The following is a 26,994-nucleotide window of genomic DNA, read 5'->3' as shown; positions in this document are numbered from 1 at the left end:
AATCAGAACATTAAAATGTTCTTTGAGCCAAAACGACACTTTGGATCGGGTTTCTATTTTAAGACTCAGGAATGTGTAAGATAAAAATGTCTGAAAAGATTCCCATCCAAACACTGGCAGCTCTCAGTGGCTCTGAGACCAGGAATCATACTGTATGGAAGAAGGAGGCTTGGCTCTGATTTCTGTTTTCCCTAATTCATGCGACAGCCTGGCAGTATGGCCAACTCCTAATACAAAATAAGACAAAATGGGGCACCTGGGTGTCTAGGTCATTAAGCGTCTGCCTTTGGCTCAGGTCATGATCCCAGGGTCCTGGGATCGAGCCCTGCATTGGGCTTCATGCTTGGTGGGGAGCCTGCTTCTCTCCCTCTCCCCACTTCCTCTGCTTGTGTTCCCTCTCTCACTGTGTCTCTGTCAAATAAATGAAAAAAGTCTTCAAAAAAAAAAAAAAAGACAAAACAACCAGTCATGCCGTGTAACAAAAATATGATGCCTCCAACGTCAACTGACATAAACACCACATTCCACATCAGGTTTTTCTCCACTAAACTGGCTCCATATGCCCTTGAATTAATGTACTGAGGAATACTGATGCCATCAGCCCCGTGGCCCTGATTATTCTTCAGAGGATGCAGTTTATCAGGGAGCTGTTATGATTGAGCAGGTGAAGTCAGAGAATATCTCAGCGCCCATCATAGTTAAGTACAAGGTTAAAGGTACTCACTGAATGAAATGCCATGGCAAATGGCTCACTTTTAATATGCTTATGTTTCTGTCATTAATAATATGAAACAAAGTTTAACTCTCTGTGGAGCTCTGGGGCTATGATCAGTTAGTGCATGGTACTTATAAAATAATTCTGCTAGGTTGTAAATAAAAAGACAAAGCTGTATGCATTTTAGTAGAAGCCCCACACCAGCAAGTCAGGAAGCATCATTACCTCCAAGTAAATACTGTCACTTCATATCTTTTTAGGAAGAAAAGAAAACTGAGAAGGCAATATTCTACAGAAGTACAGCTGTTTTTCTAGTGCTGTTTAGTAGGACAGATGATATGTGATCAAAAGTATCGCTACAGAACAGTGCTCCCCAGTCAATTATGTGACAATTTAATTCAAAATTAAACATGAAACTAAGAAAGATGGAAGCGAAACTATTTGTAAGAGCTTATGGCAACAAGTTACTTATACCTTTCTTAACAGTACTGACCAGGCAAACACACTGAAACATTCAGGAAAAAGTATTTATAAGCACTGAGCTTAAGTCATGCATAGTCCTTTCTGTTTCTGTCAACAATCTTCCAGACATGAATCAACAGGATAACTTTAATGATACAGAATCTAAGATAATTTCTAGAAAAAAAGAGTTGAATCATGTGAAAGAATTAGAATCATAAAGAAACAGAATTGCTTTCTCATGGTTAAATTGCATTACTTTAAAAAGAGGACAAGTAAACCAAGCTTCAGTATTTTGCAATAAAATTCATACTTTTCCCCATCATTTTCACAAAACACTCATAATTCTCTTTCTTTTGGGAAGATGTACAAAGACAGAATAGTTATAAGAGCCACTCTATGTACTCAGAACAGAATGGAAAGACATAGGACAAGTCCATTACAAGTCTTTATTCACTGAAGAAACCTTTTCCAATAACTATGGCCTATAACAGCCTCTCATCAGAGCTTTTACAGAACAATCACTTTGCCCTTGTCACTTATGTTCTAGTTGCTTAAAGCTTATCAATATCATCTCTCCTCTCAGCCTATAAATCTACTGAAGACAAGACTGTGTTTTTTAACTTTCTCTTGGGTCTAACTGAATACTCAGTTCTAGGCCATGGTACGTTCTAAATAAAGCTATGTTCAACTGAACTGACTAGGAAAGGAATAGGAAGCATGCTGCTAGCCTCCATCAGCTGGCACCCAACACAAACAACAGAAACTATTACCATAGCTCTTCTAGAAGACGTACATTTATTCTAGAAAGAAAGAAATCCCTGCTGTTAGAGCAGATTGGATTACAATACACAGTAATAAGAGAAAATGAGAAAATGTTGTTTTCATTAGTATGCACAATTATTAAGGAAGTAATTTGTTCAAGTTTAATTCATCCTGAAGCACTTGATCCCTTCCTATGATAAGAACACAGGAACTCTACAGACCACTTGTGCTTTAGGCTGCCTGAATCATCCAGATCCAGGAACAACTGGCTGACGATGACTGACCAATCATCCGAGGTATCCAGGTATGGATCATTATCATAAAGGACCATTGTAGATCTTTTGATCTAAAATTCACCTCCATCCATTAGATTGGGGTCAGTAGCACAAATTACCTAGTCACGACAACCCAAAAATATCTCCAGACACTACCCAATGTCCCCGGAGGGCATATTCAGCCCCTGTTGAGAAGCAGCGGTTTACACACTTGCATGTGACTCAGGCCATGAGCTACTGCAGAACACGCATCATTTTGTTCACACCTGCACACCTGATGCCTACCACGTGCTACAAGATAGTAGATACCACACCGGTATTTTCTGAATAAATTCATCTTAAATCAACCAACTTTAAAAATTATAATCCATTTTGGGTGCATACGAACACCAAATTTAAATTCAAACCAGGCAGGCCTATTTTTTAAATGTATGCTTATGAACAAATTATTTAATTTATCTTTAGTTTCCTTATCTATAAAATTGGATATTACCACTTATAATGTTGTCAGGAGTACAAAATCGTAACATTCGCACGAGAGTAGGGAGCACACAGAAGACGAACAATGTTAACTACTGCCTTTCTCCCTCATCAGTAAGCAAACAGATCCCATCCAAGCCCCCTCCCCATTCCTCCTCAGGCAAACTGAGATCTGAGTCTCAGGCTTTAAGCAGCAACAGCAGCTGCTCTTCTATATACAAAATCACCACACAGCACTTGTCCTTTTTCTTCAGCTTTCTCAAGGAGCCAAACGAAGTGGCTTTAGGAAACTATAAACGAATTAAGAATTCTCCAAAATGTGCATGGATGAGAGGTTTTCACTGTCCACAGAGACATGAGCTATCATGAGCGCTTCACCTAGGTTTCCTCCATCTCCCACAACCTGCAAATCTGCTCCCTCTCAACCGCCTGATCCACTGCATTATTTTTCTTGATTTCTTACCATTTTCCCATCTAGAGCAAGTAAATATGACTATGTTGGAAGGCCATACCTCATAATCACTTTCCAAAAATTCATGTAAGATCATTTCATAGATGAGTGGTTTCAGAACTGGATCTCCTCTTGGCAAGTACGGACTAATAGCCTAAGGAAGAAGGAAAAAGAGGTCATTTCAGAAGGAGCAAAACAAAACCAGACTCCAATTATGCAGAAAATATGAAGTACAGAACTTCCTCAACCTACTATTGGGTTACATTCTGACAGACCCATAGAAATTGAAAATATTTTAAGTCAGAAATGCACTGAAACAGCCCCCCTACTGAATTCCACAGCTTAGCTGAGCCTAACTTATATACGCTCACACCACGTATGTGAGCCTACAGTTGGGCAAAGTCCTCTAATACCTGGCCTATTTTAGAATCAAGTGTTGAGTATCTCATTTAGGTTATTGAATATTGTACTGAAAATGAAAAAGAGAATGGCCGTGGGGGTAGAAATTGGTATGAGTGTGCGGCTCGAAACCCAGCCCGGCATCCCGAAAGAGGATCATCCCGGGTGTCATTCCCCCCGGGAAAGATCCAAGTTCAATGTGTGGTTTCTACTGAATGTGTAACGCCTTTGCACCCCTCTAAAGTTGAAAAGTCATAAGCTGAACTACTATAAGTAGGAGACCATCTGCATATTTCTACTTTTAAAATGTAAGGCACCAGAGTGTTTAGGAAAATTATTATAAAAAGAAGAATTCAAATCAACTCTACCTTCTTATGACACATTACACTATATTTTCAAAAGTATATATGAGGTGTACATATGTATGAACGAGGAATAAAACAACTGCCTCAGTTAAGTTAAACTTTCTCTCTCTGTTCTTCCAAAGGAATTAAAGAAAATCTATATAGGAGGGAGAATGTCACAGAGATAAAAGCTACCTTAAGGAGTCAAGAAGTTACAGTTCATCTATTCATATATTTTTCCCTTAAAATGGAATATATCATTCTTTAAAAACTCATAATCATAGTTTGAAATTAAGGGAAAATACACACCTTGCATTCATTAGCTGTTTCAGTGCATGTTAAGTGTTGAATTCACGAACACTGTAGAATGACTTGGCAAATTATATGTACCAATTGCTACACTTTGTTCTGGGGACACAAAACTAGGGGGCTCAGAGCCTCAGGGGAACACTATGCAGACATCTAAACAGCCAACCAGAACACTGGCTACTAAGTGTTACATAAGCAAGGTGTTAACCAGGGGCTGCGATGAGCAGGGGCCCATTTTGTATCCTGAGGCAGAAATGACAAATGCCAGGAATCTATCAGGCAAAGACAGACAGAGCAGGGCACCCTGGCAGAAGGAATAATGTGAGGAAGGGCACAGAGCCATGGATGTGCACTGTGTATTCAGGGAGATCAGAGTGGCCCCGAGATGTGGGAGAGCGGTCCCCAGAAGGGAGAAAAGTGAGGCGGGGCAATGAAAACTATTTGGATTTTATACTTTGAGAAGAAGGGAAGTGAGAATAGCAGATTGATTTTTTAAGCAGCTAACTCTAGGGTAGGGTTGTTCACCGATCTGTCAGAAGGCCCCTGCAACAGCATAGACAAGAGTTGAGGCCATGGCCCCCCAGGGGAGGAGAGGCCTGGTATGGACAAGGAAGGACTGATGAGAACCAAAGACGAAACATCATGAGGACGTGAATCAGAGTTCTCATGCGGGCAGTGGCTGTGAGCTCTTAAGCATGGAGGAATAGGAACACCATGAGGTCACAGATACAGACTGGAATTGGGAAAGAAATGGATTGACAATGATTTGAGTGATCACTATCAGTAGTTCCTACAAGGAAAAAGAGCCATCACACATTTCCAGCACAGATACTGAATTTAATAAAAAGGTCTGGGTCATAAAGCCATCATGGTCATAGGACTGGGTAAGATCCTCCAGGAGCAGCCAAACAAATAAGATGAGAAGATTCCCTGGGGCAAGTGCACTATTCATAGCGCAGGCAACCTAACTGGGAAATTTTTTTTTAAAAAAGATGTTATTTACTTATTTATTTGAGAAAGTGAGTGAGAGAGAGCATTCACAAGTGGGGAGGAGGGAGAGTGAGAAGCAGATTCCCCAGGGAGCCTGATGTGGGGCTCGATCCCAGGACCTTGAGATCATGACCTGAGCTGAAGGCAGAAACTTAACCGACTGAGCCATCTAGGTGTCCTATAACTGGGAATTTTTAAAAACATATTCATAATTTCAAGAGAATACTGCAAAGGCTCATAAATATTGCATGGAGCATTGGCTGTTATATGCAATAATGAATCATGGAACATTATAAAAAACGAATGATGTACCTACCATATGGTGACTAATGTAACATAATAAAATTTAAAAAAAAAGAAAAAAATTTAAATGTTTTAAACAAACATAGGAATACTTTATTGTTTACTTTGAAGGTCATGCATTAAGTTGAAAGGTAAATTGCTTCCTTCGAAGGACATAATCAACGAAACTAAGAGGCAAACTTCGGAATGGGAGAAGATATTTGCAAATGACATGTCTTGGAAAAGGCAGTATCTAAAATATACAAAGAATTTATATAAAAAAAAGAATTTATAAAACTGAACACTCAAAACACAAATAAACCAGTTAAAAAATGGGCAGAAGACACGAAGAGACATTTTTCTATAGAAGACGTACAAATGGCCAACAGACATGAAAAGATGCTCAACATCAATCATCTTCAGGGAAACATAAATCAGAACCACAATGAGATACCACCTCACACCAGTAAGAATGGCTAAAATTAACACCACAGGAAACAACAGGTGTTTGTGAGAATGTGGAGAAAGAGGAACCTTCTTACACTGCTGGTGGGAAACACATACTGGTATAGCCACTGTGGAAAACAGTACGGAGGGGACTCAAGAAGTTAAAAATAGAACTACCCTATGATCCAGCAATTGCATGACTAGGTATTTACCCAAAGAATACAAAAATACGGATTCGGCGGGGAGGTGGGAGGTTAGGGGAACCAGGTGGTGGGTATTAGAGAGGGCATGGATTGCAGGGAGCACGGGTATGGTGCAAAAATAATGAATACTGTTATGCTGAAAATAAATAAAAAATAAATAAAAAAAAAACGATTCAGAAGGATATATGCACTGTGATTTTTATAACAGCCTTATCAACAATAGCCAAATTATGGAAAGAGCCCTAATGAATGGATCAAGAAGATAGTATATACATATATACAAAAGAGTATTTCCCATCCATAAAAAAGAATGAAATTGTGCCATTTGCAATGATGTGGACAGAGCTAGAAAGTATTATGCTAAGCAAGGTAAGTCAGAGAAAGTCAAACGCCTATGATTTCACTCAATTTAAGGAACAAAACAGATGAATATGAGGGGGGAAAGAAAAAAGCAAATCGGAAAACAGACTCTTAACTATACAAAACAATCTCCCCTCCAGAGGGGAGATGGGTAGGGGAGGGATTAAATAGGTGACAGGTATTAAGGAGGCACCTGTGATGAGCACTGGGTGTTGTATGCAAGTGACGGAGCACTAAATCTGACACCTGAACTATTATTACACGGTATGTTAACCAACTCTAAATTAATAGGGAACTTGAAAAAGAAAAAAAAAGGTAAAAACATGAAGTATCAAATTATTTGTTATTGCTACATGGCCAAACTTTTCCATCTGCCTTTCAGCAAATAAAATATTATTTGAAAAATGCATTAATTCTTCAGCGCATTCTAAAAAAGTCTCATTTTATAACCTACAGAATGAGACTCTACCTGTTTTCCATATTCATTAAAAAGAACAAAAAACTTCAGGGGCACCGGGTGGCTCAGTCAGTTAAGCATCTGACTCTTGGTTTCAGCTCAGGCCATGATCTTGGGGTTGTGGAATCAAGCCCTACATCGGGCTCTGAGCCTGAGTCTGCTTGAGATTCTTTCCCTCTGCTTGTTCTCCTGCTCTTTCTCTCCCTCATTAAATAATTCCTTTAAAAAAAAAATCCATAAAAACGTTATATAAACACAGAATTGGTGGGATATGAGGATATAACACATATGTATACATTTTACACACATAAACTATAAAACAGATCTATATTCTGGTTTTCCTTCCTAGTTAACACTTGCTTCCCAGGAAAGAACTGATTACTAGTGTCTTAATTTTATTTCCATCTCAATCTCAATAAACTACATACATAAATTCAGAGTTAAAAATAAGGCTGTGCTTACCTTAAGCTGTCCAATTTCTTTAAATTTATAAACTTCATATTCCCAGAGTGCTGCATTTTTCCCAAGAATTTTCTGGCATTTGCTGGCAGTAAAAACATCCCAGGGAGAAAGAAAAAAAAAGTAAGTAGACATTTCCTCTGTTGGTTTCGATAAATCTCTCGAACCAGAGTTCTGACAAATTTCTATCTCAGGTGCCAATGCACATAAAGGTATTACTAGATAACCAATTGATTGCATATACAAGGTGGACAGAAATCATAAAAATTATTACAAAACACTTATAAATAAAGACGAACCCCTTTCTGAAGATGATGGTTAGGGGCTTTCCCAATGATTATCCTGTTCTGAGTTTCCTTATCCGGATGAGCCCTGCTGGTTTTGGGACCTTTCTCACCTTGAAGAAATGTCATCATATCCAAAATACCAATTTAAATCACTTAAAGAACTTTAAATAATGGACTACAAAATCAGACTTCAGAAATTTACAATCCTATCATAGTATATAATCTGGAGAAATACTTATATATGAATAAAAACTTAATTTACACATCGAAGAAACAGGTCTCCCTAAATCTCAGGAAACAAGAGGTCGGCCTGAAGGCTACGTTCCCAGGCTGTCTTGAGGTACTAGAAGGGAGCACCATGAAGCTCCAGGGGGAGCCACTCACACAACCCACATGGCCACTATGTAACATTTACACTCTTGTCTACCACAGACCCCTGCGACCTGAAGCCTGAAATCTGGTCACTTCCACTGAATTGCTACCCTCTTGCTGGGAGATAACTCTCCTTGAATTACAAGCAGTGGCACTGATTGCCTTCTAGAGGATGCTTGTAGAACAGCAATGGAAATGAGACGCACAGATGATGTTTCCCTCCAGAGCAAAGGGCAGGACTGTTTAGTGTTCGGTGTAATAAATATATCAGGTTCCTCTGAACGATGACTGTCCATTTAAAGGAGTCAGAGATCCTAAGCTCAGAGTTCCTTTCCTGTCATACGAGCGATGGTCGGTGCAATATCACCTGGCTGGCCCTGTATGTCGTGCTGTGGGAACTGGAGCTGTGGGATCTGGCACAAATGCCAATATGCCGGCTACTACCACTGCTGATTTAGGCCTGTATCTCTAACCTGGGAGTCTCATGTCTTATGCCAGGACCCATGTGCTAACTTGTTAGCTTACAAAAAGGGTAACCTCTCCGACTCTTTGTGACTTTTGACATCTATTAAATTCTTTTGTTTGGGGCACCTGGGTGGTTCAGTGGGTTAAAGCCTCTGCCTTCGGCTCAGGTCATGATCTCAGGGTCCTGGGATTGAGCCTCGAATCAGGCTCTCTGCTCGGCGGGGAGCCTGCTTCCTCTTCTCTCTCTGCCTGCCTCTCTGCCTACTTGTGATCTTTCTCTCTGTCAAATAAATAAATAAAATCTTCTAAAAAAATATAAATTCTCTTGTTTGGTGAAAATGAGACAGTAGGTGGTTAACTCACAAATCCATTCTGTGGTTATAGCCACCAATACTCAAAAATTACCTCTGCAAGAACGACTCCCCCGCCCCCAAAAAGGTTACCTCAGAGAATGGCTTATTTTCGTGTTAAAATTTATTTCTCAATTCTATTTATAGTAACAAATAACTGTGAAAATATCAGTTATTACCGTGCTGCTATGTCATACTCTCCTTTCTCCACCAGGTGGTTTATGTATGCCAAGCCAATATCCTAGGGAAAATTAAATGAAGGAATTTCATAATTAACCAGAACAACCGCAAAATTGAGCCTCATTTCCTGAGCAGCCCATGACATCAGGGTCTTACTGGCACTATGGGCTAGAACCTGTTTTATACACTGTAGGGTGCTATATGTAATTATGCTCATTTCCTTCCTAAGCAGATTTAAATGCACTTGTAGTTATATTTTCATAAATTTTAGAATTCACACAAAAATAACATTCCTATGGTAAAGGCTCCTAACTTGCCCCTGATTAGGAGATTTTCTACAGAAGAAATCTGTAATATTAGAAACATGATTCAACAATTTCATGCTGTCACTGGATATAAAGTGGTTTTTCATGCTTTCATCTGTAAGACGTGAGCTACTGGTTTCCTCTGTATCACGTCTGAAGAAATGCTGTAAGAAATACATGACAACAGAACAATCATATTAAAGGGAAATACTGAATCTTAAGGTTAACATTAATGTGAAAATGATGTCCAAAAACATGTGATTCACACCCATGAGTTTACAGATGAGGAAAACAGGATTGCAGCTTGGGCTGGCTTCTGAGTAAAATTCATTTTCTTACACCATCTTCATTCTGAAAGGATCTGAGGTGGCCTGAGTCACCAAAGATGTGAGAGCTCTTGCTTGATCTCCCCGCAGGACTCTTGTGAAATATTATTACTGACTAAAAGCATTTTCATAAGAAGCTTAAACTTATTATATAATAAAACTTGGATTTTAAGTTCTAGTTTATGTACAAAAAAAGGTGTTGTGGAATTTCTTCCCGGATGGCAGAAATGGCAGCGGCCCATTTCTGTCTCTGCCTGTATGGTATGAAATTATGCTGTGCTAGGAGGAAAAAAAAAAAAGGCCACGCATAACTAATATATAGGACGGGTCCGTGTCAAGGCTGTGGGAAAATACTAATAGTTCCTACTTTATTAAATTTTACCCCAATAGTGACTATATGGGAAATCCTATTTCAAATCTGTAGAAACTAAAGAGTAAAAAAAAAAGGGGTGCCTAAGTTTATTTTTCTGCAAAAAGACCATAATCACAGCACTATGGAGTCTTTCTGTCCAGGGTCAGAGAAGAGAATGTGTCCTTTGCAGAGCCCATTTCTCCTCATGCCAGGCCCTTACCCTACTGTGCCACTCATCCTCTTTCTCTGTCCTCCTTTAACCTCAATCCTATTTTCTCTCTTCTCCTTAGCGTAAGCATGTTCAGTGTCTCTCTCACACAAAATATCCGCCATCACCAATGACCTTTTTGTGATGGCCCGGCCCCAGCCACAGTCTGCACTCCCTTCCACTTCAGAGCCAACATGCAACTCTACCTCATCATCTCCTCCTCACTTTTCCCTCCTTCCAGCACATTGAGAAGGAGTAATACAGAGAAAATTCACTCGTCACTTTCATATTGCCACACCCAGAGTACCACCGACTGGCTGAGCTTGTTTTACCTTTGACCTGCTCTCCCAGCTCCCACGAAAACCTATCTCTGGCCATTCCAAACTATTTTGGGCACTTCTCCTTTGAATATTGGCAGTCCCAATGGTTCCATTCAAGTTCTGTTTTCTGAGGCTAGATACTCACCCCGTGTGGACTGCTTCAAACTCATGCCTTCCACTGACGCCTGTTTGCTGACAAATCTCTGGGTCCAGATCTCTTCCCTGAGCTCCACTAGGATGTCCCAGAGATGGCCCAAATCCAATGTGTCAAAACCAGTATTAATCCTCCCACACTCCCTCCTCTCAGCCTGTTCCCCCTCACATAGTCTCCCTCTTTTAGGGAATGGCAACACCAACCACCATTCCCAAAAACTGGGCGTCAACCACCGAAGACTGGGCGTCAGCCTAGATTTCTCTCCTGTGCATGAGGAGCCAGTCACCGTATCCCACAGAGTCCAGCTGCCTGTCTTCACCTCCCCATTCCTACTGACTCTGTAGGTCTCATCCTACCACTTCTCTACCAAGAAGGAAGCTGTTCTGTTGATTCCTATTTTAGCTGCCTCTAGCCTCTTTCTCCATTGGAGAATCTTTCTTTCTTTCTTTTTTTTTTAAAGATTTTATTTATTTATTTGACAGAGAGAAATTACAAGTACACTGAGAGGCAGGCAGAGAGAGAGAGAAGGAAGCAGGCTCCCTGCTGAGCAGAGAGCCCGATGCGGGACTCGATCCCAGGACCCTGAGATCATGACCTGAGCCGAAGGCAGCGGCTTAACCCACTGAGCCACCCAGGCGCCCCCATTGGAGAATCTTTCTAACAAGCAGATCTAATGAGCATAAACTGTCTTGTACGGGATCTCAAAATGGAGCCAAGCTCCCACTTACACATGGCCCTTCAGAATCTGGCTCTTGCTACCCATATATACACTCTGCAACTGCCCCCCACATAACTGCCCCCCACATAACGACACCAAGAGGTGTCACTTCTCTGCACTGTCCCATATACTATTCTATTGGGCAGAATACCTTCTGCTCCATTTCTAGATAATCTTTGTTTAATCTCCACACTTTTGAATGGGGGCGGGGGCAGGGATATGATCTGGTTCTCTCTCTTCTTTTGGGTTCCTGAGTTATTTTGCTTGTTTACTCTCTAGACATTTTATGTGGAGTTTTAGGGAAGTTTAAGGTGAGGAATTTGTGCCACAAACCCAAATAGCCATAAATGCAGTTTTCATCTAGAAATAAAGGTCTTGGACTCACCGATCTCTAAGGACCCTTCACACTCTCTCCGGTTTTCTGTATGCCCATCCACTGTCACAGTTAGTAAAGAAATGTGCTTTTGGTCACTAAACTTTTCCAGAGTCCAAAATGTAATGAAAACATATCTAAGGTCCTAGATTAGTCTCTATAACACAAATGACTCTTACTACGGAGACAATGAAGCAATCTGATTTTATGAAACTACTCTTGATAAATTTTGTGATAATGTGGTTTTACCTATGATTTAAAGAAACTTCCCCACACATAACTGGAAAGCTTTGTATTTAAAGTACATTTCACAAATTCAAGTCCCAAATTACCTAAAACTGCCTCCTAGCTGGTGTTCAAGTCTCTTGTTTACAAGCAGAAACAGATTCAATAAACTGAAATATTTTGACCTTGCAGGTTGGAGAATTAGTCTGAAATAAAGTCTCAAAAACATAGGAAAAATCTGTTCTTTTCAAATTACTTTCAGTCTCATTATAACTTATTGAAAGGTAAAGTTATGCTTCAAATAATAAAATTACATACTTACTAGAATCTTATGTCTTTTAATGTTCTTCTGGCTGATTTCAGCTGCCATCAAAGCTTCCTATATTTATAGAAGCATGATAAAAGGAGTCAGAAAAGAAGGGAGGGAAAATGAGAGAGAGTGGGAAAGAAAGATATTGAGGTTATAAACACTATATTTATTATGTTTTAAAGTTCTGGACTATATAAATAAAGCCCCATTTCCCTGTGGCTTTTGCTTCAAGCACGGGCATTTTTAATGTTATGGTTGAATGAACCCCACCGCATTCATACTCGAACAAAAGCAGTCAACCAAAATGAAGACTTCTCTTATTTCCATTTGAATGCATTTCCACATTAGGATATTGGAATCACATTTCAGGCACAAATCAAAATACGACACAATCTCCTCAATTCAAACAACAAAAAAAATTCATCTGTCATTCTAAATCTGCATGACATACATCAACAAAGTGGCACTTTTCCTTTATGAAATGCAAAAAAATAAACCATATGGATACATTTAGGTGTATCTGCAATTAAGATTTTGAAAATCCTTGATTTTATTTTTATTTTGGAAAGTTCATTATTATTACTATAACACAAACGTCAAAACATAAAATTATTGGGGTGCTTGGGTGGCTCAGTCAGTTAAGCATCTGACTCTTGGTTTTAGCTCAGATCATGATCTCTGGGTCAAGCCAGGCATTAGGGCTCAGTGCAGAGTTGGCTTGTCCTTCTCTTTCTCTCTTCCTTCCTAAAATCTTTTTAAAAGATTTCATTTTTTATTTGAGAGAGATAAAGAGATGACAAGCAGAGGGCAGGATGACAAGCAGACCTCCCGCTGAGCAGGAAGTCCAACAGAGGACTCAATCCTAAGACCCTGGGATCATGACCTGAGCTGAAGGCAGATGCTTAACTGACTGAGCCACCCAGGAAAGAAAATCTTTAAAAATCACATAAAATTATTTAGGGAACTACTGGATCTGAAGCAATACAGTAATAACAGAAATAGAAACTTTTTGTGTCAATTCCTGGACTCTAGTTTATCCATGAAAAACATTTTTCCCCCAAATCCTTTCAGGTGGTCACAAACTTAAAAGCAACATACAGTGGATTTTGATTTCAAAAACAAAGTTTTTGTTTGTTTTTAGCTAATTAGCATAGAAGCCCAACCAGAGAATTTCTCTAACCAAACCAACATAATATTTGCCTTTTAGCTTTTAAAGTCAGAAAGGTTTCTGCTTTTGAAAAAGAGAAACTCATCATGGGACAGTTTTCTGCTCATATCAGTCTGATTCAAGACTCAATGAAGTGGACCACATCATTCTGTCTGCAAAGTGTTCAAACCATCCTCAGTGAACAGTAAATTAACAGCTTGACTTTACATATGAAATAAGCACAAATAAACAGTACCACTAAAATACAGAAGATAATTCTGAAATACTAGCTCCATTTTATTTTCCTCGAAAAGCCACAAAACAAACACTTGCATAGGCTGGATCGAACCCACCTGTTCCCTCTACTACCACCTTCTCCTCCTCCACTGAACAGTGAAGCCAGTTAACCTCCTTGTAATCCTTTCCCCCCTAATTTCTGAAAAGAGTATTGGAAAGTTATTAGTCTCTTACATATTTTTAGCTTGGGGCATTCTAATTCACTTACACAAAAGATTTATTACAAAAACCTTTTGTCTTCTCCCTGTTACAGATGTGTCAATACTTTAAAGAAAGGAAAATCAAAACTACCTCATATTTCTTCTTTTCAAGGAGCCAGTCAATGTGGTCATCTTGGTCTCGTTCCTTGGCCACTACAACATCTCTTGGACTCACGATGTAAAAGAGTGATTCCCCTTCAGAGTACTCTAGAGGTGAGGGAAGAAAGACAGAGTGTGGGTGACTCAGCAGTAGAAACCGTGGCTGTAGTTTCAGAGACTTGGTTGGGTAACCCAACTCCAGAGGGAACAGAAAACTTGCCTACCTTTGGAGCAAGTGTGTTTGGCTCTGTTTGAAGGTGCAAGTACTTTAAAAAAAAACATTTACATGTAAAATTATTTGAAAGAAAAAAGAAGGGAGGAATACAAAAAAGGAAGGAAGGAAGGAATACAAAAAAACTTCAAAAAAGTAAGGTAGTTTATAATTCTGTGTTTAACACATTAACATTGTGACCTTGACTGAAAGATAGTGATCAAAATTCTCCAGGTCTATGGTGTATCAGAATTCATCTTCTGTATATAAACTTAATTTATGGCTATTTACAGCACTGTTCTATTTTAACAGAACAATTACACCCCACAGTTGGCGATAAATGTCTCCTGCTCATCAAGGTCAAGGCCATCTACAGTGTAAATGACAGATGCCCCAAGCCCTGAGGACATAATCTATCATTTCAGCATGTTGTGCAGAATGCCGATTGTGAGGGTTTCCTGCAGAATTCAATTATACAACCTGTTCTGAAGGGTTTCTAAGGGTGCAACAGAGTTTTCTCTGAGCACAATACCTAGCTCAGACACTTCTAGTTTGAGTCACATTTGCATTTTGCCAAGTCTGGAATAGACTCTCACGCTTCTCAACTGACTAGGGGCCACATATAAGAAAGCTCCAACTGTATAGACTATTTCTTTGTTTCCTTTGGTCAAAATGAGAACTGAAAACATGTCAATTGTTTTTGAAGCAGGAAAGAATTTCTTAAAAAAAAAAAAAATCTTAGGCTGTTCTACTTTCATCAATGTATTTTTAAAGGATAGGAGGACAACTGAGCACAGGGGCTCCAGTATGACCAAAGAACAGTGGTTCAGTCTTTATTTCTGAGCAGTTGACCAGTGTGCATTCATCCACTCTGCAAATACTCGGCGAACATCTAGTAGTTGTCAGGCTCTCTTCCAGGCTCTGCGCATTTGGTCACAAACAGAAAGATGACTTCTTGGCCAACCCACAGCACACTTTCCAGATACATGAGGTTGGGAGTCATATGGCAACCATAGAACCATGCTGCCTGACGTCAATGTAAGTGTTACACTAATTATGACAAAAGACATAAGAACAAAGACCATGGAGCCTACTCACCTCAGTCCTGGCCCCAAGCCTACTGTGCTAGCTCAGACACATTCTGCAATATGTCTGGGCCTTGTGCCCTCATTTTCAACATGAGAGGTCTGTCCAGGTAGTCTCTATGACCCTTGCAGCACCTCAATTTAAATTACTGGTGTGTTAATCACATGAAAGGGAAAAAACCCACAAATATAAGAAATAGCATGAGCCAGAGCCTTGGTCTCTTACCTAAATGATAATCTCTACACTCGTTCTCCTGAAAGCCTCTCACGGTCAGAGCATCAGAAGAGATCTCTTCACAGGTCTCAGAGAGTGGCTGGATGATATCCAGTCTTGGCCTGGCACAGTATTCTCTTTCCTGGGGGGAAAAGAGAGGGAAGGGTGTGTTTTCAATATGTTTCTAGAAACTGTACAAATTCATTCCAGTCAGTCATGATTAAATGCACAGGACTTCATAATTTCAGCAGATGTGAGCCCCTCTATCCACCTGCACCAACAGCCTCATCACACCATGTTACTTCCTGACCTTCTGTGTGACGTCAATATGACAGAAGCTACTGTGCCCCTACAGCCATCCGTCACTCATCTCCAAGGGCACAGCCACCACACACTTCCCCAATCAGCTTATGTCTCTTCCTCACCAATGTGAGAAAGGGTAAAAATAATATTACCAACTGCCAAAACACTGCCACTACTGGTAAGCTTACTGGTGATGCTGAAAAGCCACAGAGACGGAGAACTAGGTCGAAAACAGAACACGCTAAGAAGGCAATGGTCACCAAGAGCACAGGCCCAGGGCGGGGGTGTGTGCCAAGGGCAGGAGTCACTGGTGGCTAGCCGCGACCAAAAAACCGAGTTTTTCATTTTATTTCATTTTCATTAGTTAAAATTTAGATAGCCACATAAGGTTTGTGACCACACTTTTGAACAGTGCAGTTGTAGGTCAAGAAAGAAGTGGGGGGCACCTGGGTGGCTCAGTGGATGAAGCCTCTGCCTTCGGCTTAGGTCATGGTCTCCGGGTCCTGGGATTGAGCCCCACATCCGGCTCTCTGCTTGGCAGGGAGCCAGCCTGCCCCCACACCTCCCGGCTGCCTCTCTGCCTACTTGTGATCTCTCTCTCTCTGTCAAATAAATAAATAAAATTGAAAAAAAAAAGGAAGAAAGAAGGGGGAAGGAGAGTTTTTTAGACTGATGCAGTTCCACTAACCTAGAAGGTGATGGGGTCTTAAATGACTGACTGCTCCGAATATCACAGAAGAAGGAAATGGGGATCAAAAACTCTACTAAGGTCTACTAAGGTCAAAGTCACATAAGTAAATGGTGAGACAGCAACTTGTTGAAAAAGTGGGACTTACAGTGAATCTTGAAGTCAAGGTTGTTTTACATGGAAAGCTTGAGCTTTCTGAGCATTCAGCACGCAGGCAAAAAACACACAGTTGAGCATTTTCCAAAGCAGTAAGACCTGTAGCCATGTGACACCACCGCAGAAAACCCAGATGAATGGGACAGTGTGAGATAAGTCGGGGCCTCTCCAACTCCCCAAGTTCCCCTAGGAACACTGTAAGCCTCACAGAATACTCTGGTCCATTTTTTTAGGTGAATTGAGAAGCAACTGCATTAGTTTTGTGTCTCATACATTTTAAAACCCTCCAAAAAGGGCGCCTGGGTGGCTCAGTGGGTTAAGCCGCTGCCTTTGGCTCAGGTCATGATCTCAGGGTCCTGGGATCGAGTCCCGCATCAGGCTCTCTGCTCAGCAGGGAGCCTGTTCCCTCTCTCTCTCTTTCTGCCTGTCTCTCTGCCTACTTGTGATTTCTCTCTGTCAAATAAATAAATAAAATCTTTAAAAAAAAAAAAAACCTCCAAAAATAAAACAGCAACTATAAAAGATCTAATAGAGGGAAACTAGTAGAGGGAAAAAAATAGCGAATATACACCATAATTTTTCACATCTGGAAAAATGAGAATTATCTCAATTTTGAAACAATGAGAAAAAATGTAAAGACCTGAATATTTAAAAAATGAACTCTAACAATGCCAAAAAATAACAAAATTAGAATATCAAGAATAGAACAAACATTTGAAGCAAATAATAAAATAAAGGGCCTTGCCTGGTCACATAAACAGCTCCCTGAGAGGCATAAGGAAAACATCCGTGATGTGATTCATCTTGTTACTTTATAATCTTTGCTCAATGGTCAAGCAGCCCCGCTTACTAACTTCCCAGGAGTGAGAATTTGGTCTTGTTGGGTCTCTGATCTCCAATGCTTAGTATGACTCTGGATACATATATGCTTTATTAGTGGATGAAAGAGAAACATATGATAGGGGAGAGCTTACTAAATCCAGATGAAATAGTTCCTAAGCACAATAAATGACAATGATGGGGAATACAGAGCTGCACAGAGAGAGGCAGAATAAGGTTCATAAAAATCAGCAGAGTGTCACCATGATGGCAAGGTGAGGACACACTCATGATGTGACAGGTATAAGGGAGAACATTCTGGGGGAGGATATGCAGGATATAAAGGCAAGTTTTATTTAATGTTGCAGTTCCACTGTCTTTCCCATACAAAAAAAAGAGAAAAAAGGGGAGGGACTCAGCCCCATGCTTGCTTTACTCCTTTTGTCATAATTTTATCAGTTAACTCTGTGTTTAAGGATTGAAGGTGTACTCTCGTGTCATATAAAATAGCTACATGAACTGGCACACACACTTGTGAGTCCTCTCCGAGTCTCTCACACTTCTCCCTCTGAAAAAATGCCTTCTTCTTCTCTTTCCAATTTCATTTTCTAATTTGCTCTAAGAGGTTGGCCTTTCTTTGGTCTTTACTCCTTCGTAATACTCCCTTTTATCAACAAAGGTTTCCCTGCTTCCTTTCTTTTTTTGCTCGGTTGTTTATGAGGCTTTCCCTTTTTCATTTTACTGCTGCTTTCCTATGTCTTTCAATCACATTCTCAATCTGCCCCACCTCCCTCATCAGAAAGCACTATATTTAGTCCCTTGGGAGCCACTGCTTTTCTTTATCTTCAAAAAAATAAATAAAATAATAAAGTGATGTCCTGCAACAGGGCTAGAAGCCAGCCCTATTGATTTTAGTCGCTCTGAGTATTCACTTAAGTCTCCAGCATCCCATTGCCTAGCAACATGGGCGCCCAGAGTCTCGGGTTACTATAGCGATGACTTCCCATACAAGTGCTTGCTCACAGAAATGCTCAAGAGCAGGTACCACTTCAAAACTGGGGCTCCCAGGGTTCCCCCCCATTTTATTCCTAGTCAATTGAAAAGGGGGGAAAAAAAGGAGAGGATACAGACAAGGAGAGCCCTACTTACTTTAAAGGGCTAGACAATCAATTTGTAATTTCTTTTATATACAGCACCTAAGAGAAAATCCTTTACAATAAGCTCTCCTTGTTTATGCCTTGAAGCCATCCCTAGCGTCCCCCTTCCTGGAAGAACCCCTGGACTCTAACACTGAAGACAAGCTGGGAATGGGGCCCACCCAGGCTTCAAAGGAAGACCAAGTGTCTCTACTGGGCATGCTCTCCACTAGATCACAAATATAGGCTTTCCTCCAAAGTCACAAAATTAACAAAATTTGGGTTCTCTGCTGCTTTCTATTGGCCATGCATTTCATACTCTCATTTGCATTGATGATTAAGACATCGCCACAACCATTTCAAAGCAAAAAATCAAGCTACTGAGACTCAGTCGGCCACTAAGAAGTAAGCAAATCTGTCTGGACCACAGGAAATGAAGTGCCCTTTCCATAATTCCCTCTGACCACAGGGGCCCCTCTTGTTGCGGCAGATCAACTTCATTGCTGTCATTTCTGCTAATGCACAGTGTCAGCTTAGTTTCTTTGCCCTCCAGCAAAAGAAATCCTTCATTCCTTTCGACGAAAATACCAAGAGATGGAAAAAAAGAGAAAAAAAAATGACTTCCCTTGGCTCGGCAAAGGGAACAAAGGCAGGCAATGAGTGAAGCTTCTGAAAGGTAAATACATAATCTCCACCAACCTTCTTTTATAGGTCAGGAAGTTCTGCTCAGACTACAGCATGGCCCTTTCAATGGGCAACCTGATCTGGCTACAAGGCTAAAAAATGAACCCACACTTCCCTCTGCATTTGGGGTATTAAAAAAAAATTACCGTTTTTTCTGACACCTCCTTCACATAGGAAAGAACAACAAGCTGATCACAGAGAGGTGCAAGTCCACTGATGTAGAATTCAGTTTCAAACTGAGACACTGCAAATAAAAGGGATAAAAGATTCAGTGTTAACAGGAACAAAAAGCAGCCCACCAAGGAAAGGACACATCGACTATGAATGCTACGTGGATTTACCGTAGAAATCTAACATAAAGGGGGTGTGGACAAACACACTTTTTCGACAATAATGAAAGGCCAGAAAAGGATATCCAGAAACTCAAACTTAAAAATTTTCTAGCATCATCAAAAGGAAACCTGACAATAACAGCATGAACGGTCACACGTGACACTGGGACCAGCTAGTTTAAAAATGACATAGTTAAACCCCATGAAGACACTTGTAAACCCAGGAAACCCGATGAAAACTAATATTAACGACAGTAATACTTTAAAAAAAAAACAACAACAACAACCTGAATTTAGGTTTTTCACAATTAGGGCATTATAGTGATCCAAAGGTCACAAGGAATGCTACTTGTAATTATGAAACTATTGTTCCTTTTTTTTTTTAATAATAAACATTTTATTTGAGGAATCAGAAGTAAAAAAAAAAAAGAAAAGAAAAAGGGTGTGTTAATGCAGATTATATTGTGATAAAAGATCACTATTTCCTAACTGGAATAAAGGTCAGAGAAAATAAATTTCTATCTTAAAGGCATTTAAAATGTAAAACCAGTGCATCACTTGAGAAGTATACGGATTTAATTACACTGGAGTTCACAGACCCAACAGGAAAGCTCAGTTGTAGAAGTATTAATATTGCTAACACTGTGATTCTAATAATTAGCTACTGTAAAATATTTATAATAAGTGACTTTTACTTTAAACAACTAAGTTTGGGGGTGGTTCGCTACACAGCTGACACAGTGGTGATGGGGACAGAGCCCCTTCTAGGAGTCATGCATTGTACTTACAGATTCATTCTGAAGCAGACTCTCATTTGGACCACCATATTTTCTAAGACTTTCCTGACTCAGACCTTCTCCACAGTTTGTGGTATTAGCTTTGGGTTCAGTTAAGTTTTGTGTTTTTTTTTTTTTTTTAAAGATTTTATTTATTGGGCGCCTGGGTGGCTCAGTGGGTTAAGCCGCTGCCTTCGGCTCAGGTCATGATCTCAGGGTCCTGGGATCGAGTCCCGCATCGGGCTCTCTGCTCAGCAGGGAGCCTGCTTCCTCCTCTCTCTCTCTGCCTGCCTCTCTGCCTACTTGTGATCTCTCTCTGTCAAATAAATAAATAAAATCTTAAAAAAAAAAAAAAAAGATTTTATTTATTTATGAGAAAGTGCAGGCAAAGCAGGAAGACCAGAGGAGGAGGGAGAAAAGGAGGGGGAAAGAATCTCAAACAGACTCCATGCTGAGCGTGGAGCCCAGTGTGGGGCCTTGATCTCACAACCCTAAGATCACAACATGAGCTGAAATCAAGAGTTGGATGCTTAACCAACTGAGCCACTAGGCGCCCCAGATTCAGTTAAGTTCTATGATGAAACTGCTCTTTTCTCCAAACTAGGGGAAGTTAGTATAGTGTATCAGAAATAATATTTAATGTAGCAGCAGCTGGGTGGCTCAGTCAGTTAAGCATCTGCCTTCAGCTCAGATCATGATCCCAGGGACCTAGGATCAAGCCACACATCAGGCCACCAGCTCAGTGGGGGAGTCTGCTTCTCCCTCTGTAAAAAAGAAACAATATTTAATGTAGAGTCAGGAAATCTGGGTTATAACTTCCAGTAAATTGAACTTGGAAAAAACATTTAACTTTTGCAGGTATAATTTTTCCCATCTATAAAATCATGTACTCAGAGTAGAAATAAAATCCCCAACACAGATGAAATGAGGGGCTACTGAATTTTTCTTCTGCCTCTTCACTTTCCTTACAGATCCCTTAATGTTGTCTTTTATCTTTAATGTCAACTTCTTACACAACTGTTTTCACAATTTTCACACCAAAATGAAATTGAGGTTGACAAAAAAAAATACTAACTAGTTAGTAACATAAACATTAAAAAGGTAATATTTCTTATGCTTTGTCCTTGGTTAGATCACAGAGGTGGCGATGGTGCCCTGTTAAGAACCAAAGAGTAGAGCTCCAAAGACAGGTGCTGTGGTCCCAGCACTGCCACTAACACTTTTCCTCAGTCTTTGTGACTCGAACTCAGTATTTTTCTTCAGGCACTTAAAACTACTTTTGGTAAAATGGTAATGTGATACACGTTCACATGAAGTGCATATGCAGAGAACCACTGCCACCATGACCTCATGTACAGATAAGCACATCCAGGGTAGCCAGGCATGGAAAGTTCTAGAGAAGCTCCCACAGGGGGAGCTGTACACAGGAGTAGGGGGTAGGGAAGGGACAGGGGAGGGCTGGAATATATAGATGCTACTGGACAGTATGCAGCCATGTAGGCCCAGTGATCAAAGAGGTGGCAATTTCACATTATAGAAGGCATTCGGGTACATTAACCAGAGGTTCTGATTGCCATCACTCTTGAAGTGGTTAAACCCCATTTGGTAGAAACAGACTTGAGTTTTCTTTTACTAAATAACATTTCATGATTGAAATGCTACACAAGCAGTTCAATCAGTCAATCAATCAACCAGCCAGAGATGCCACAGATTCTTGGGAATTATCAGGAAGCTTTCATGTAGCCAGTGGTTGGTGAACAAGGTACTCTCCCTATTCAGGACGCCAAATATGCCTAGGCTCACAGTGACGGAGAGCATCAGTGTCTCTCCTACAGGTAACCAAATATACATCAAGCCTTGGTTTCAATGAATGCACTGTAAGGAACAGAACAGAGAAGCTAGAAAAATAATTCTATCCAAATCTTCCCTGCTCCACATACTTACTTCCCAGTCCTCAAAAGCTTCCATTTGTAAGACAGAAAAGTTCCTGTTAAGAACGATAGAAAATCTAATGTGTTCTTAAAGAAAATAAGGGAAAATGTGCAGAGCCACATAGCTATTTCACTTCTCAATTTCAGACACTGTAATAAATGCTTTTGTTAAGTACTAGATCTTACCAGACTTCACTAAGAATCAGTAATAATTTAGGCAGACAATGCAAAGTGGCTAAATTACAAACTAACTGGAAAAATGTTATTTACAAAGACAAGATGTCACATATAAAAGTAGTGTCAAGATTAGTGTCAAGAGAAGGAAATGTGGAATGGCAATGTTTATTCTCCTGAAGAACGTTCATAAACGATGTAAAAGTTTATGGGCTGATTTTGTAGAAATGGGGTTTTCTATTTCAAAATTTTAAAGGACCAGTGGATGTTCTGGTTAATTATTTTCCCGGAAATTCTCTTCTTTTACACATACCAGTGATTTTAATCATTTTAATGAAGATTACTTGTTTTTCCCTAAAGGAGAGCTAGTTTAAATACAGATAGTTTATGGGTCTATTACCACAGAAGCTCATCTTTAAACTGGTTATCTGGAAAAGATAAATCACAAAGACAATAAAGACAAACTTGGTTGGAGAGCACTAAAACACACCAGAAGGTAAAAGCTGAAGAGGGAAGAAAAAGGAGAGAATGCCTTTTCTGGAGAAAGCCCGAGCCAGCAGCTCTACCTCAGGAGATGATCTACAGAGTGCGGTGATGGTGCCCCAGCCCTGCAGGGGGCGCTGTGCTCACTCTGAGTAGGAAGGACATGGCAAGGGGGTACTGGTCAGGACTGAGGCACAGCTTTCATTTTCTGCCTCCACAGATGCAAGCGCTGCTGTGCCCTGGCTTTTTCTGGAGTAGCCATTCCTTGAAACGCAAGAAGAAAGAATTCAAGGAAAAAGACAAAAGTGAAGATTCCAAGCATACTGACAGAAAATTTCAAAAGGACTATTCACAGGAAATTTCTATTCAGGGAGGTCCACTGGATGAAGAATGAGGACACTGTTGCAGAAGGGAGGTTAGAGTTCTAAATCCACACTGTCCAGTATTATATTAATGCAAGCCAAAGAGACAACTTGCACATGCAATTTTAAATGATCTAGTAGCCATATTAAAGAGTAAAAAGAGGTAAATTAAAAAAAAAAAGATTTTATTTATTTATTTGACACAGAGAGAGAGAGAGAGAGAGATCACAAGTAGGCAAAGAGGCAGGCAGAGAGAGGGAGAAGCAGGCTCCCCACTGAGCAGGGAGCCTGATGCGAGGCTTGATCCCAGGACCCTGAGATCATGATCCCAGGACCCTGAGATCATGACCTGAGCTGAAGGCAGAGGCTTAACCCACTGAGCCACCTGGGTGCCCCGAAAGAGGTAGAACTTTAAAAATATATTTTATTGGGGCGCCTGGGTGGCTCAGTGGTTTGGGCTGCTGCCTTCGGCTCGGGTCATGATCTCGGGGTCCTGGGATCGAGCCCCGCATCGGGCTCTCTGCTCCGCAGGAAGCCTGCTTCCCTCTCTCTCTCTCTGCCTGCCTCTCTGCCTACTTGTGATATCTGTCAAATAAATAAATAAAATCTTTAAAAAAGTATATATTTTATTTAGCACAACATATCTAAAATGTTTTCAACACGTGACAACATAAAAAATTAATGGGGCCATTTATTTATTTTCATACTAGGCCTTTAGAATCCTGTATGCCGCGCAGCTCAACCCACACCTGCCGCTCTTCAAGGATTCCATGTGGCCAGTGGCTTTTGTAGCACAGATCAAGATGCCCAACAGACTGTTTGTCTTAGAAGTCCAGTAATTGTACTCAAATATATCTTGATAGTGCTCATCGTGGGTCACTCGCTTAGATACACAAGGGTGTATTTTTAATTTATAGCTTTCAGTTTTGTTTCTTTGTAGTTTCAAGAAACTTTTCTTGAATTATTGTTTTCTCATATCTGCTCCTTTCCTTTGCTTTGTTTTGTTCTTTTCTTCAGGGACTCTTATTTGTAGGCTGAATCATCTTTGCCAGTCTTCAGTATTTACCATGTCACTGCAGACCTTTTTTTCTTATTGCTTTGTGATTTTTAAAATTGTCCTATTATTTATAAATATTTGAGGTCTGTCATCTCATTTGAGATTTTCAAAAATTCTGAACTTTGTTTTTTCATGTCTTGCTATTACTTTAAAAGAAATGTCTTATAGCTTGTTGTGAGTGTCTCTTTCTGGTTTCTTGTTTTCATTGCCAACAATGTCCTTCTGCTTCTTATTTACTTTTCCTTAACCCTCAGTATGAGATTTGACCTTGGTACCTTTCCAGTCCTCATCCGTGGGTGATGTCATGGTCCCCCGATCTCTTAGAAAGAGACAGGGACTGGGAAGCTCTTCAATTTACAGAGTTCCCTCCTATGCTGTTTTCATTTAGTGTTAAAAACCTGGCCTTTTGTTTTCTGAGTCTTCCTGGCATTGCCCCTGCCCCTGCCCTACTTCTCTCTCTTCTCTTCTGTTTCTACAGTCCATATCCTGATTTCAGGTTTTTTTTTTTTTTTTTTTAAAGATTTTTATTTATTTATTTGACAGAGAGAGATCACAAGTAGGCAGAGAGGCAGGCAGAGAGGCAGGCAGAGAGAGAGAGAGAGGAGGAAGCAGGCTCCCTGCCGAGCAGAGAGCCCGATGCGGGACTCGATCCCATGACCCTGAGATCATGACCTGAGCCGAAGGCAGTGGCTTAACCCACTGAGCCACCCAGGCGCCCCTGATTTCAGGTTTTATCCTCCTCCAGCCTCAGCACACAGGACTAGGTGCTCAACGGGTAAGGGTTCAAAGAGGCCAGTGGGCTGTGAGCCCCTTACCTAACCTGTGCCCACTGATGAGTGGTCTTCCCCAGGGAATACGCACCTGCTGACTGGAAGTTCTTCTGATCTCAAATTCACCAGATGCCCCCTTGCTCCCCTCTACTTTCTCTCACACAGACGTTGACACCATCACCCATCTTGTGGCTGTCGGTGCCTTCTCCTACTCACCTATATCTGGGGTTCTCAGGACTACTTTGTCGTTCAGTTGTGTTGTACATGTTGTTGATGAGTCCTTGGTTATAGGATCTAGTTGTTCCATTTTTAGGTGATGACTCAGGCAGGTTGAAAAATTATGCTACCCCTACCACCATCTTCTGAGAATCCTCTAAGCACAAAATGTTAAGCTATCCATGAGGCACACCAACTTTATCATCAGCTGGGGCAACAGGGTCGGGGTTACAGTCACAGATACACAGGTACTGTTGGGCCTACCACTGCATACCCACTCTCTGTTTCAGAACGATTGCCAAAAGAAATTAACAACAACTTTCTTGTACCTTGGGTCTTACATCTTTGAGGGTCATCAACTACTTAATAAAGCATTACTGAGCACCAATTTGGCATAAAACATTCTTTCAGAAGCATCAGAATGCAAAAGACCCTGCCTGACTTAAAAGGCACTGTGAATCTAGAAGCAAATAATAATGAATAACAATAATAATAATAATAGTAATAACACATGCTATGCAAAAATGGAAATAAAACAAGATACAGTACAAGGCAGGTTAACTTATTTCCAGGGGTAGGGATAAGAGTGAAAACAGCAATAATCATGACTATAAGCTCCCTAAGGGCAGGCGTGGTGTTTATAACATAAGAGAAAACATTTCGTTTCATGTAAATTAAAAAATTTTCATTTTAAAAACATACTTACAATGTACTTTAGATTTTTTTTTAAAATTTTTTATTTTTTAGAAACATGTATTTTTATCCCCAGGGGTACAGGTCTGTGAATCACCAGGTTTACACACTTCACAGCACTCAATTGTAAAGGGCAAAAATCAAGATTTTAGGTCTGAATATAAAGACCATTCTCATAAAGAAGATGTGGTATATATACACAATGGAATACTATGCAGCCATCAAAAGAAATGAAATCTTGCCATTTGCAACACCGTGGATGGAACTAGAGCGTATCATGCTTAGCAAAATAAGTCAAGCGGAGAAAAACAACTATCATATGATCTCCCTGATATGAGGAAGTGGTGATGCAATATGGGGGCTTAAGTGGGTAGGAGAAGAATAAATGAAACAAGATGGGACTGGGAGGGAGACAAACCGTAAGTGACTCTTAATTTCACAAAACAAACTGAGGGTTGCTGGGGGGAGGGGGGTTGGATTATGGACATTGGGGAGGGTATGTGCTTTGGTGAGTGCTGTGAAGTGTGTAAACCGGGCGATTCACAGACCTGTACCCCTGGGGATAAAAATATATTATATGTTTATAAAAAATAAAAAATAAAAAAAATAAAGCTACTATTAAAGGAGAAAAAAAATTAACTATATCTATAAAATGCACTTTTGTAAAAGAGGCATGCAGACTTAATTAAGAATTTCACTGTGAGTGTTAACATAAAATAATTACAATTGTGAAAAAAAAAATAAAGACCATTCTCCAAATAATTCACAAGTAGATTATGTCACTATCAGTATATTCAGACCTATAAGTGATAATCAATATT

The 26,994-nt window shown here is 40.2% G+C and overlaps 1 protein-coding gene across 3 annotated transcripts in view; it reads right to left on the bottom strand.

Moving 5' to 3' along the window:
• The window catches only part of VPS41 (VPS41 subunit of HOPS complex), a 182,834-nt gene that overhangs the window by 39,471 nt on the left and 116,369 nt on the right, over window positions 1-26,994 (bottom strand). For all 3 annotated transcript variants that reach the window (XM_059397245.1, XM_059397246.1, XM_059397247.1), the window contains 7 exons: window positions 19,526-19,623; window positions 15,606-15,735; window positions 14,076-14,191; window positions 12,353-12,409; window positions 9,049-9,110; window positions 7,399-7,480; window positions 3,207-3,299 (listed from right to left, as the gene is read on the bottom strand). In XM_059397245.1, the coding sequence (XP_059253228.1) occupies window positions 3,207-3,299; window positions 7,399-7,480; window positions 9,049-9,110; window positions 12,353-12,409; window positions 14,076-14,191; window positions 15,606-15,735; window positions 19,526-19,623 (638 nt within the window). The remainder of the gene's footprint in view (window positions 1-3,206; window positions 3,300-7,398; window positions 7,481-9,048; window positions 9,111-12,352; window positions 12,410-14,075; window positions 14,192-15,605; window positions 15,736-19,525; window positions 19,624-26,994) is intronic.

This window comes from Mustela nigripes, chromosome 4 (assembly GCF_022355385.1).
Source record: "Mustela nigripes isolate SB6536 chromosome 4, MUSNIG.SB6536, whole genome shotgun sequence".
NCBI classification, from domain to species: Eukaryota; Metazoa; Chordata; class Mammalia; order Carnivora; family Mustelidae; genus Mustela; species Mustela nigripes.
This window is presented reverse-complemented; position numbering and strand designations above follow the sequence as displayed.